The sequence below is a fragment of the Lachnellula hyalina genome (assembly GCF_007821495.1).
Source record: "Lachnellula hyalina strain CBS 185.66 chromosome Unknown contig00044, whole genome shotgun sequence".
NCBI classification, from domain to species: Eukaryota; Fungi; Ascomycota; class Leotiomycetes; order Helotiales; family Lachnaceae; genus Lachnellula; species Lachnellula hyalina.
Window position 1 is genome coordinate 71,977 of NW_022157158.1, and position 13,700 is coordinate 85,676.

General features: G+C 47.7%; 3 protein-coding genes across 3 annotated transcripts; all 3 read right to left on the minus strand.

Moving 5' to 3' along the window:
- Positions 1-1,881: 1,881 nt before the first annotated feature.
- Positions 1,882-4,058, minus strand: LHYA1_G004889 (uncharacterized protein; the record flags this gene model as incomplete). Its single annotated transcript, XM_031149842.1, has 2 exons — positions 1,882-3,586; positions 3,739-4,058. The coding sequence occupies 2 exons, from the start codon at positions 4,056-4,058 to the stop codon at positions 1,882-1,884; spliced, it is 2,025 nt and encodes a 674-aa protein (XP_031006449.1).
- A 468-nt stretch (positions 4,059-4,526) lies between these two features.
- On the minus strand, positions 4,527-5,057 carry LHYA1_G004890 (uncharacterized protein; the record flags this gene model as incomplete). The annotated part of the gene is made up of 2 exons (XM_031149843.1): positions 4,527-4,755; positions 4,813-5,057. The coding sequence occupies 2 exons, from the start codon at positions 5,055-5,057 to the stop codon at positions 4,527-4,529; spliced, it is 474 nt and encodes a 157-aa protein (XP_031006479.1).
- A 41-nt stretch (positions 5,058-5,098) lies between these two features.
- LHYA1_G004891 (uncharacterized protein) lies at positions 5,099-5,566 on the minus strand (the record flags this gene model as incomplete). Its single annotated transcript, XM_031149844.1, has 1 exon — positions 5,099-5,566. The coding sequence occupies one exon, from the start codon at positions 5,564-5,566 to the stop codon at positions 5,099-5,101; it is 468 nt and encodes a 155-aa protein (XP_031006478.1).
- Positions 5,567-13,700: the final 8,134 nt, after the last annotated feature.

The following is a 13,700-nucleotide window of genomic DNA, read 5'->3' on the forward strand; positions in this document are numbered from 1 at the left end:
TACCGTATCATGGCTTGTTAGTTTGAGTCCAGAGCCCCGCGACCAGGAAAACACTTTTACGAATACCTTGATCAGCGTACTGACAGACTGGATTGACAGGCCGGCGGTCGTTCTCAGCTTTCTGTCTTGACCCCGAAACTCTTTCTGGGCTCAAGCTGATGGTTTCCAATGAGACGACGCATCGTTTGTATGATGCTTATAAAAGTGATTGGATATCAACTACTGGTACGGATATCAATCAACTATTCACAATTCCGTCTTGTTACACGTGCAGAGGGCGAACAACTTCTGAGTTTCCTCTCGCAAAGGACATAAGAATAAGACAGACAAGAAAGAAACAGCGCTTATGTGGGCGAATGCGAAGTACCTACCTATGAAGTGGAATGAGAAAGAAGTCCAGACCACCCACCTAGCCCCCTGAAATAACCGCAGCACATGATAATTCGTAATTTCACTCCATACAAGAGTAAAAGTCTATATTTAGCAAAGGCGTGCGTGCGTGCGGAATACCTACATTCTCTTCTCTTCCAGATATGCCTACGCATACCTTCGGCTGAGCCAGTCACCTTACCTAACACGCAAGGGAAAAAAGATTTAGTCCGTAGTCGTGCGGTTTAATTAACGATTAGAAAATATCAAATCGACGGACGGAGAAAAAGCGGCACGATGACGTTCCTTCAGCCCTGTGGTCAAACTGTGCCCAGGGATGCGAGAGTCATACAAACCATACACAGCGTGTGATTGGATGGTTTTGACGCCTCATTATTAATCGCGCGGGGAGGATTCAGCACGTGTCGAGCTTTTGATTCGCTGGGAGCGCAAAGGGCGCCGTTTGCGTACACAGGGGGGGAAAATTAAAAATCAAAATTTCAGCCGCCGCCAACTCGAACTCCGCGTTCCAACTCCGCGCGTGCGTACTCCGTGCGGTATGGTCCAAATTACGGGATCGTGTCGTGCGAAGAGCGTGGTGAGAGAAATATGGATCTTACTAATGCATGGCGAAGAAGAGTTTGCAATGGAAGATGATGGGTTGGGGAGAGAGGGGAATATAATATATATAGGGTGGGAGGTCTCGGTGGAATGAGGGATATCATCACAACATCACCATTCAAACACACAGTTCAATCAATACAATTAATCAATACAATCAATCAAATCTCAATCAATACAAAGTCAATACATACAACAAACACCACAACCACAACCACCACCTCAAAACACAAATACAACCTCAAATCCCCACAACCTCCCCCACAACCTCCCCCACACACCAACCAACCGCCGCAATGTCCCGCACCACCATCGCCCAGTCCGCACCAAGCGCCTCCTTCGACAGCCCCCGCACATCCTCAGACTCAGCAAGCCCAGCCTCCAAGAAAACCAGCGTCTTCGAGCGCGCAGCCAAGAGGGTCGTGCGATCGGCAAAGGAACACCACGAGAGCGTCAACGCCGCGTACGATGTATACTACGGCCGCAGGGTGTATGCCTCACGCTCGTGAGCGGGATGTGAGGTGGATGATGCATGGATCAGAGAGGGGGTTAGATGGACATGTGGTCTGACCAATCTTTTGAACGGTTTTTGAGATATCAACTTGAAGAAGGCGGATGGATGGGTATAAAAAGTGATTGCAGCATGGTGTTGGCAGGGTTTTTCTTTCATTCGGGTCGATCTGTGGGTTTTATTAGAAGTGGTTAATAGTAATGAGAGTTGGGATTTGGAGAAGGTTGGAAGATAAATGGTACTTATTAGATTAATTCAATACCATATATCAACATCTAAAATGCTTCCCTTCTCCCTTGTGCGTGTAGTCAGCCATGTGAAACTGCAGACTTGTGCTACTCGAGCAAGTGGAGAATGGCTCCTGACCGAGCGTTCAAAGGTCAAACAATTGTCAAAGCTTGACGTTCCCAGGACTTCGTCCAGCTCTCCAGCTTTACAGCGTGTAGATTGAGATAACCAACGCGCATGTATACATCACCGGGCTGCTCGGCCACTTTTGCCAGCACCAAACAGCTCGTGTTGAACAAGCCAGTGTTTTCAGTATCCACGTCTGCCGTTATCAGAAGAACCAGGTACTCGATCTCAGAACATAGATCAAAGTCTATCTCCCATTCCTTTCCCTCGAATCCACGCCCGTTGATCACCGAAATCAGATGGTCATCCTCGCCTTCAAACACCCGGAAGACACTAGACCATACTTCGATATCTCTGCCCGGTTCCGGTTCATCGAAGTACACAGTTGCGATTTCGTGGTCGGGATATGAGATGTCGAGTTTCTGGTTACTGCGCACTAGTTTCTTAGTCAAGCCTCTCAGGCAAAGCCGTGCCGCATCAACCTGTCCATATAAGTTTCCGTGGCTCTTGAAAGTCATCTCGTGGGAGATTGTTTCAACGTCGTAGGGACTTGGCACGGTACTGTCTGCAAAGTCAAAGATAATCGGTTCGTTAGTCACAGCCCAGGACCAAGACGGAGCGCGGTATTCGTGCACATGTGCACAGGTCTCCATTTCAGCGCGCCACAGCAAACCGCGACGTACATCTGTGCTCCAGATACCGGCCAGGTACTCACCGCCGATAGCTGGGCGTAGAAGCTGCACTATGCCTGCGAAGGCAGGGAACTTGTCGCAGTTGAAACTGAGGCTTCGGGCGGAGTATTCTTGCACTAGTGTATAGTACTCCGTGAGGAGCTGGGCTCTGTTTATTTCTCGAGCCCGATTGGGTTGGTGCTGCGAATACAGAAGGTGCGAGGTCTCGGGATAGCTGGATTCGGGCATCTGGTTCCCGGACGGCACACCTTCGGCAGACTGCAAGCCCGCCGGACATTGCCAGTATATCTGCCTACTGCCGTAGTACAGGATTCGGGAAGACAATAAACCCTCTTGTAGAGTCCAGCCGCGTTGGTTCAAGGGCCCGCTTAGAACGAGGCGCGTGAGGTCTTCTTCGTCTTCGTCTTTCAAAGCAACACTTACTACATCTTCTGGAGCGCTGGTCGGGGATAGACGTAGGGATACTGGGTTCCCCGCTTGAAACTGGCTCGTCGTACATTTCAAGAAGCCGTCTTTGCTTCCGCGTGATGCGGATGCTGATATGGTCACGGTTGCGTTTTGGTAGATGGAGCACATGTTCCCGGATTCCACTTCCCAATCCCGACTAGAATCCTGGATAATACAAAGAGAATCAATCCACAAGTACTGCATTCCGAGGTTCCGCGTAACTAATACTGCGTCGCGAAAGTTGGCTGGTAAGTCTGAGATTGCAAGGGCTTCTTGAAAGCCGGGTAGGGTAGCTGTATTTAATAGAGGTGAAATCGGTCCTCCCCAGCAGTGACTGAGGGCAACGTACTTGCCGGTCCTTCCATTTGAGACTAGGATTCTGCAGAATTGGGCGTCTTTAGATACCCCGACATCGACTACTCTGCTAGGTAGCACTGGAATCTGTTCCGCCGGACAGGAGGCGTGCCTTTGATGACATTCGTCAAGCCAATTCCTTGCGAGGCGCATATTGACGTCCGATGCAAGGTCAGGATCAAGCTGATCACGCCCAATTTTATACTTCCCGACGCTTTTTGGTTCTTCTTTAGAGGATCTATTAGCTCAATATGATATTGGAAGGAATAGAACATACCTCGACGTACTTTAAGAGCAAGACGCAAGGGTGAAATTTTCATATATTCTTCTTCACTATTTGAGCTCCTTGAGTTGATCGGCACGCCGCATTGAACCATTAGTATATCAAACATCCGGACATTTTCAATCCTATCTCCACTATAGATGTGTTCCGAGTTGATACAGATTTTAATATCCGATGACTCAAGGTCCTCGATTGCAGAACTCCTCGTCTCTCCTTCCCAGTAACCTTCCCGCACAGCAATGTTCTCAAACCCGTGCAGTAGAAGCTGGCATAGCTCGCATCCATTTTGAGCGGCGCATTTGAGCTTTTCGTAAGAGCTGTGGTGCTGATAGAACGCTTGTTGGGGAAAGTCGTGGCCGGAAAGTTCGGTCTCTGCCAGCTTGACTAGCTGGCTGATTGACAACCCTTGGCAGAGATCGCAGAGCATTATTTACCAATTCTCAAGACATTTGTTCGAAGTAGTAAAGAACTAGAATTGATGCATTGCTGCAACGTGAACGTGGTGCGATGTGGGGTATGCTCGGCTGTACTTGGTATGCTCTTCAGCCATACATGCAATACAGCAAGGGCCTGAAATCACAGTGCATGATCCCTGAGACCTGGACGCTCGCTCCCTGAAATGCGGGGCTATATCTCCTGGATTGCAGACAAGCACCACAAACTCTAGGCCAGCATTAAGCCAAGACGCATATTCCGCAACACTCTGATCGCTACAAATAGGTCTCGTCCAGGCTTAAGCTTTATAGTTCCAAGCTTTATTAAATTCTTATTAGCTACAGCTTTAAGAAAAGCATGTCTCATCAAGCAACAAGACTCGGATAACTCCTTGAGAAATTAGCAGAGTCGATAAGTTCCACTAGCTTTTGAATTTTCGGACTTTGGACTTAGTAATACATCAGGTTGAAGTGCAGCCATTGCTGCTGTCTTCAATGAAAATCCCCCCGTAAATTTGCCCTTCATAAATACCTTTCTCTTGGTATCCATCGTAGTCGACACTGGTGGTTTCAGTAGGTTTCTTCAGCATCCCGATCTGGAATTGTCCTCCGCCACTATTATCATTACCGATCGGTTTCGTGACTGCTTTTAGAGCATCATAGCCGCCCGAATAGTAAATCTGCAGAGTACTGAACAAGTATCAGTCGTTAGCCACCCCGGCATCGCAGCCAAAACGACGAACTCACTTATTCTCATAATCCACTGTAACCGCAAAGTTCTGCCACTCATCCCATTCGATCCCCGTCGTCCAAAGCACATTATTCTTTCTATCCAGGAACTTCCACAGGCATCTATCCAATCCCGTCGTCGTGACATTGCCATCCGTCGGCTGGTCCTGCTCAAGCATAATACCAGTGTTGAAAGAAAACTGGTTGCTGGCATAGTCGTTCGTTTCGTGCCAGGCATTCATATACTCGTGCGTCAGATTCATCTTCGCGTCCAGATCTTGCTTCACGCTCCAGTGGAAAGTCTTCACGCCCACATTGGTAGCATCCGAGCCATTGCCCAAGAGGAGGCCGCGCGCCGGAATCCTACTTGCTGGGAACCGCCACCGGGGACGAAAATGGACGAGTCGTTGATTGTTACTTCGAGTGCTTTTGCATGGACTGGAAGGTCGAATTTCGAAGGCCGTATGGCGGGAAGCTTGATGATTTGTGACCAGGTTAGATTTTGACCCTTCGTGTATGTTGGATTGAACGGTGAGGCAGCTGTATCGAATGTCTGGATGGTTGCATTTCTGGAAACTCGCCCGTCTATGGTGATTGGACACGTTGTAGCGATATGAGATGGTAGAGATGCTGCTGTGTGAACGATGAAAGCTAATATTGAAGCGAGGTAAGAAATTTGGAAGCTCGCCATCACTAATGTCAAAAGAGCAGATATTAGGGCGTGTCGAAAGTTGAGAAAGACGATTCGGACTGATTCAACAAAGAAGAGCATGGCATCGAGTGAAACTTTATATCAAGGTTTGGATACGAATATCCGGAAGTCCCGGGACTAAGGCAGTATTATATATGAGCTTTTGAATTTGCACTTGCAGCATCGTCTCTTGCCCAATATCTATGCCGTAGCAGTCAAAACTGGGCAACTTCTTGATGGATCTAAGATCGGGTCGCGAATTTCTCCCTAAATTTTCAAATCATTTCCAGTTTCTACCAGAAATTCCGGGGAAATTTGGGGATAGCCAATACAACTCAGACCCTTAAATCTCGACATGTGTAGCACTTGAACCGTGATTGAGGCATCACGGACCGAAGGCCGGTCCGCATGGTTGAGCGTGACAAATGAGGGGGAAGAAAAGCCGAATATACAGCCAGGAGTAGATTTAAATATTGCCAAAACACGAAATGATCTCTAGAACAAAACAACAACAAAAAACGCATTCGCAATACTTCGGTAACTAGAAGGAAGAGTACATCCAAAATAGCGTATTTCTGAGGATTATGAGTGGATGAGAGGGCTTGCCGATTCTGGCAGTGTGGATGTCGAACGTATGGACTATATCAGATTAAGTAGCGACGAGAACGGATCGAAGCGTTACCTCATCGAGATTATGTAAAAGATCCAGAGACTAGGGAATTCTTATATCTTTTATATAACTATAAAAGAACATCTCATCTAACACTAAAGTTAAAGGCGCTACAAATAATTAGGAGTTTGACTGATTTACATATAAGAAGGATGAAGCATAAGTTAAGTTTATATTATAAAGTTGCTGGTCCTCTAGGCTGTATAGTTGCAATGCTCCTAGCTATATATCCAGGATGAAAGTGCTTGAATTGACTGCTTTTCTACAGTGGGAAGTACACTACATGTCCCCTCTGATATCGCCCGCAATGATATCGCAAATGCATCGCATAAACTAATAAACGTGTACACATATATGTGTGAGATTCATCTGACCAATCCGCCAGGTACGCCTGCCTGCCCCAAAATACAAACAAAAATGTAAATACAGCAAGAATATGGCCAGCCCCGACAAAGGAATGAAGTAGTCCGTATTTTAAATCTGGCCCTCCTCTTCTAGGTCCTATTATATCCTGAAGCCTAAGACTGCTCGTGCAGTATAAGCTAGGTACTCATCTGTCATCTCCTACTGCTCTGCCATTATAACTGTGAGGCAGTGGGAGCGGATGCAGTGGCTTATTGGCAGCCATCGGAACGGCGCCCTTGTACGTCGGACCCAGACCATGACCAGAGTATGCAGCGCTACCATCTTCGAAGTAGGGATGGGTGCAGGCTTGCTTGGCAGAGATGCGGCCGGCAGGATCGTAGGCCAGCATCATTTCAAGAAGGTCAAGGCCGTGATCGTCGAGGTTAGTGCAGAGGGGTTTGAATTGGTCGCGTTGCCATTTGGGGAAGGATGATTTGAAATCAGGGAAGCAGGTTTTGTCTGTAACGCCGGGCCAGTCGGCTTCGGTGGGGGTCCCTAACAGCCTGGTTCCGTTAGCATGTATTATGGCAAAGGAAGATAGCTTGGCCTTCATGGCAGTGGCCCTTAGAGGACCAGCGAAGGAGCGGCATTTACTCGGATGTAAACTTACTTGAAGATCTTGAAGATTTCATCAATCTCAGAATCGCCAGGGAATAGGGGTTTTCGAGTGCACATCTCAGCAAAGATGCATCCAACAGACCACATATCAACACCAGTTGAGTATTGGCGACCTCCAAGTAGAACCTCTGGTGCTCTATACCAGAGAGTGACAACTTCGTGGGTGTAGGTCCGAAGAGGAACACCAAAAGCGCGCGCGAGACCGAAATCCGCAAGCTTAAGGTTTCCCTCGCGATCGATCAACAGATTCTGCGGCTTGAGATCTCGATGTAGGACGCGATGGCTGTGACAGTATCGAACCCCCTCGCATAATTGACTCATGAACTTCTTTACCATCGCGTCTCCTAAGCCGAGTCTTCTCAAGTCAGGTCCAGATCCTTCTGGAAGAGATTTTCCTCGTCCACCATCAGATACTAGGAGCGAATCCATATATCGCTTCAAATCTAGATCCAGATATTCGAGGACGAGGTAGAGTTTATTGCCATCAGCGTGGACGATATTAAGGAGACGGACAATATTTGGGTCATCCATTTCTTTAAGGAGAGAGATTTCCCGAATTGCAATACTAGGGACACCTTCATCTTCAGTTTCGAGGCGAATCTTTTTGAGCGCAACGATTCGTCCCGAGTGAAGGAGATCGCGGGCTTTGTAGACTACACCGTATGTACCTTCATGGAGAAGTCAGCAGCTGGCGTTTAAGGCCAGATGTGTCTGGAGACTCATCGAAGCGCGACCCGGCCTGTATTAAAGTGTACGGACCTTCTCCGACCTTTTCTAGCTTCTGGTAATTCTCCATGATGGATTTATGATGTTTTGTGGGACGTGAAAGGGGTGGGGTGAACTAGAACACTGCTTCTCAACGCTTGGTGGGGCGGTGAAGGAGGGGTAATTGCAGATGATCAGATGAATAGAACGAGGATTGGATTGCGAACTAAAGAATCTGTTGTACTAAAGTCGATGTTCAGTCGTATTGAACAAGAGTCGCCGAATGAGCTGTCATGCATCGGGTCGTCGTTGTGGAAGAAATCTGGTCTGGTCGGCTGGTTGTCCGGTTGTTGCGTTGCGTGTAAACAAAAATAGCAACAACGTGACGCGAGAAGCACAACCTTCAAGGGATCTCATAGGCAGCTCGCCCCTTCCTGGTCACCACGAGGTTAACAATAACTTCTCAGAATCGGTGAGACTCGGAAATCCAGATCCAACGGTCCTATGGGTTTGAAAGGCAAAAAGAGCTCAACGGTGTGTTGTGCGTCGAGGACTCCTATCAACCCATAAAAAGGGGCTCTTGTGGGTGGCGACGACGCGATCTTAATTTTATCACGAGGACAGTGTGGATGTAAAACATCATTTCAACTCCATTTGTTTTAGGTGTACATAGAGAAACGTTAACAATATGTACCTCTAGTCGTCCTCATAAAGCTTGGACTCAAGAGCTGTCAGTCTGAATGAACAGCCTACATATTTGCTGCTCGACTTCTGATATATGCCCATCTAAGAAAACGCCTCGTGTTCTCAAGAAGAGAAGCATTGACAATATCTATAGCAGTTCTGCTAGGACAAGCGCTGACGAGCCTCCTAGTAGGACATGCAACTCTGAACTTCATCGTGCTGTAGGAGCAAGCATAGTGGCACAACCATTCACTCTTCGACAACCGTCAAACCAATTCATTATGAAGACAAGCGAACGTCTCTTCACACTGGGACCGGGCTTCTTGAAAAATTTATATATTGCAGACTGCAAATGCCTAATGACTTATAAATACACAAGAAGTGGCGTATCATGCTTCCCATCCTATAGTTATTACAATTCATAAAAGAAGCCCTTACCATCATGCAACGTATATAAAGCGTGCCTTGCTTGTGCAACGCCCTCCCACCCTTCAATTCCCTTTTCTAACTCACTTCTTGACAATCCCCAAAACCTTCCACTGCTTCTCCCAACCATCCACAGAAATATGATTCCATCCACCACCGTGCGCCACCAGATTTCTATACCAGGCAGTCGTCGGCTCAAACCGAATCTCTTTCCACTCCTTTTCCTCTGTGGCCTCACTTTCCTCATCATCTACCGCCGTGAGACCGTCAGAATCAACGGTCATCTTGTCCTCCATAGCTTGGGTAAGCGCTGAAAAAGGAGCAGGACTTCCGACGACAGGACTAGCCACAGCTGAGGTGGGATTAGATCCAAACTCATATTGAGGAATGCCATCAACGACACAGCGATTGCGGTAAACTGGTTTGTCGTCGTTGGGAACATAGCCCGGTTTGATTGGGATCTCCTTTCTGACGGTGTCTGAGGGTCGCACAGAGCGAGGGACCATGCGCTTGCCGTTTTCGTCGACGATGCCTGAGCGAACGGACCTTCTGCTACCATCTGTACCAGATGACATAGGGCGATCGTCACCTGCGCCATCGAATGGGTAAGGAGAGGTATCTGCATTTTCGGGTGAGAATAGATTAGGCTCGGCGGAGGTGGCGGTTATTACAGCCGAGTTGGGAGAAGGGTGTGTGTTTAGATTAGACGTTGTTAGCCTTAGAGACTCACGAATGATATTGTTTCCCATGATATCCCCTGTTCTGTCCTGTGGCTTGGAGTTCTCGGCGATGAGTTTCACGATTTCGAAATCAAGGTCCGCGCCAGAGTGGTTCCCAGGGAATGTTCCCTGGATTTTATGGGGATTCATGTTGTCCGTAGTACTTGGTGAAGAAATGATTATGCTCGTATTACTACCAGACACAGCTGGTGAGGCTTGGGTTGTGCCTGCGCCAATCAGTGTCTGTGGAGACTTTGCAGTGGGAGACAAGGCTGAGTCTTCTTTGGGATTTCTGAACTTCGCGGCGACTGTGAGGGCCTTTTGCATCTGGGGCGTCATCCGAACAGATTGTGTGGCAGAGGGGGTGGTGAGTTTGGGGAAAGAGAATCCGGAAAACTTCGAACTTGGTAGGTTCATTGGCTCCTGCCAGTTACTTGCCCTGCCAATAGGGAATTCCTTCAGTCTCGAGGCCTTGTGAGCATTTTCTGAACTTGCACCAATGACGTGAAACCTTCGGAATAGATCTAATCTGCACATAGACCAGCCAGCGTACCATTCGACTAATGCTCTTTCATCATCGGGGTCGATGTATCGGTCAGCGAAAATAAGCGGGCTTTGCTTCTCATCGGCGGTACCATTGTAGTAGTCAATGTCATCATATGAGGGACCAAGGCGCTGGCTTGTCTGCAGGGTGAGCATGTAGTTGTATATTTCGTATCGGCCGTTGCATTTTTCAAATCCTAAACCCTTCTGGGTAGCTTCGGCATCCTTAGAAGGCTTATTCTTGTTGGCTTCGTAGAATCGGTCTCGCTCTAATGACTTTGCATTGGCAACTTCTAGCAAGTATTCAATAAAGTTATAGCAGCAGACAATTTTCCACGTTCCAGATGTGGCAGTATGAATCTTTCCAGTTTTTCTGTTGATGCCATCCTTGGAAAGAGGCCCGAAGAACCATTGGAGGAGCGAGAAAGTCTTCTCAGGTTCGGCAATGATGAAGCTTGGAGTAAGGAGAATTGTTGCGCCATGAGGGAAAAGCCGCGTAGTAGTAAGCTTCCCCAGCTTTGAGTCGTCTAGAGAATATTCGCTTGGAAACATCGGGTATGAAGAGCCTGAGTCAGATATGTACCAAAACATTACTCTCTTCTGAATGACCTCGGACAACTTTGGTAAGCTGCATAGCTCGGAGGCTAAAGACTCGTGAACAAGTACAACTCCCATTTCAAATGACTTTGCAAAGAAGTCCCAGGATCCATCGGTTTGGCTACTGAAGATTTTAGCGTAGGAATTACTTGTTTGCAGCCAAGAGAAAATAAAGTTCGCTGTTGAAGTCGAGGGAAATAGCAGGTAGAACACGTAAGGGTTTTTGCCTTTATCTTTTTTTTTATCGAGGCTTGGGAGCAGGTGTGCGACTGAGAGCTCGTGAACATTCTTCATCAAGGCTTTCCTATAAGGAGCAGCTCTTGGATTCGCACTTTCTTCTGCAACATCTCTAAGGGCTGGCTTGATATCCTGATGGCTTTGAAAGACCAAGTAACGAAGCCTTATTTCTCTTGGATAGTCGATTGACTTCTCTAAGAATTTCCATTCCTCAACTCGCGCGGGGAAAGTAAGGATGATAAAATGTGGCAAAATAGCAAGCATGCCAGATGATCTCAGTCGTAAAGTTTGCGCTATATCATCAACGATTTTTGATGCCTCTGAATTTGCAGAGTCTGCTAGAATGAAGCTTCCTACCCATAAATCTAAGCGTTGAAGCCGGCTATAGTACAGCTCAAAGTCCTGCACAATACATTCTTTGTCAAATTGAATGGTAGGGAGCGTAGAGAATGTTTGACCCCATGGCTGAAAATATTCCGGCCCCAAGTCACCAATATCAAGAATGGCAGCTGATTGCTCGTTGTCTCCAAAGATGATCTTCTTTGCTCTATTGCCAAGAGCTTTGACTGCTTGCTTTCGCTGGTACTCTATGAAACTCACAACTGGTTTCTTGGCCTTGGAAGATGATGTAGGCTTCGCTTCAGGTATTGAGAGTATGTTTTGGTGGAGAGGAGATTGCTGAAGTTGAAGCAGAGGCTGGGGCTGGGACAGAGGCTGAGCTCGAGGCTGTTCATCTTGCAATGGGACCTGGGAATTTGGAATAATCGGGACGGAGTTTGATCCAGTTGCAGTCCGAGTATCTGACAGGCGCTCGACGAACGGCAGTGAAACGTCGGATACAAATTTGACAGACTTCTGGCGGGGGCCGCTTGGTATAGCTGGTTGGGTCTGAGATTCTTTCTCGGTAGCACTATAATTCGTATCTCTACCCGCATGTTTACCGTTAGGTGTGGCCTCTATAAAACGGTGAAGATATTTGCATGGGTTGTCGGAACATTGATTTTTTACCCAGTAGCGGCATATCTTAGGGTCTAGTGCGAGAGGCAATGAGGGATCATTCGTATGAATATACTCGCAAGCATAATCCTTGCGACATGTCCCTGTATGATGCCAGAAAAAGCAAATAGCATGGAAAGGTTCGTAGGGATCCCAAGGTGGTCTTGTCAGTCCCGGCTGGCCAGATATCGGGTTATCATCTATACTTTTGTTTTTAGGGTATTTCTTATGTGGATTCAGTGCTACGGGTATTGTTGGATCGGTGGTGTGAAGATAGCTACAACTATCCCCTTTTGTGCAACTGCCATTGGCGTGGAAAAAGTAGCAGGTAAATTGAAGTTTCCAGGAGGCGTTGTCTTCAGGTCTTGACGAAGGATCCCGCCAATGTACTAGAGATTGGGGAGTTTGTTCTGGAGATTGTGGTGTTGGGTCACCTTCCGAGACATCATTCCAATGGTCGTTGTTATCAGATGTATCCCCTTGCACTGGGATTTGCATCTCGTTTTGAGGGCGAGGAGGCGGAGCTATTGGAATCCCCACTTCATGATAATGTAGAAATTTGCAATGATCTCCATTTGCGCATGTGCCATTAAGGTTCCAGAAATGGCAAGTTCTGGGCGCATCCCCAAAATCTCCACTCGTCTTGAAATGTCCAACAGGGTGGGACGCCACTGGAATATCCGATCTTGCGCGGTGTAAGAACGAGCAATTTTGTCTATTGGCACACTGGCCACCATTGTGGAACCAAAAGTAGCATGTCACCTGTTCAACCTCACGAGTAGTTTCCCAAAATTCCGCGTCTGGAACGGTGGCGATATCTCCTTGCGGATTTGGGAGAATTTCCTCGCGACTATGCTCTGGGACAAAAAGAGCATCTGATCTCATTTCTTGATGTACACCTGACGATGTCCTCCGAAGCGAAGCAGGGTCCAGAGGCTGATATGCAGATGGATTTGACGGATTGACCAGCCCCCCGGGTAAAGCAGAGACATCCGGCGCTGCATCGGAGAGCTCTCTGCTAGCTTTCATTGCTTTGTACTTTATGTGCATGTTCGTATAGTGTTTTACCCCTTTGGTGGGATCTCTGGACGTTTCAAGGAGGCCTGGCCGTTTCTTCTTCTCGGGACCCCGGCGTTCAAACACATTCTTGTGTAACATGGTAGACCCTCCCCTTAATGCTCCGTTGCCTCTCTTTCGTATACGAAAACTATCCCTAGGCACAAGCTCCTGGAGATCTGATGTCGAATTAGACGCCACTGATCCTGGTCGAGGTGTCGGTGGCGAGTCTTGTCTCGTAGAAGCGGTAGATGCTTGGCGACTCAGCTGTATGGTTGGATGTCGCTTGGCTAGAGGCTCAAGTTCCTCGGGGTCTGAATCTGGTCCTTGAGGCGGTGACCTCCTTCGTCGTCGGGTCGCCGCTAGAGGCACATCTGGAGAAGAATCGCAAGCATCTTGTGCTTGACCTTGTTTTGATGATTTTATCTGCTTGATTTCAGTGACAATGAAGTAGACGTCGCAGGGCATCACTCACCGGAGTTCCATTTGCGTTCGCAATAGAGTTTCGTGGTACCTCAGATGAAGTCTTCTCGAGCGGCTGAGCGTTTTCTCCAACAAC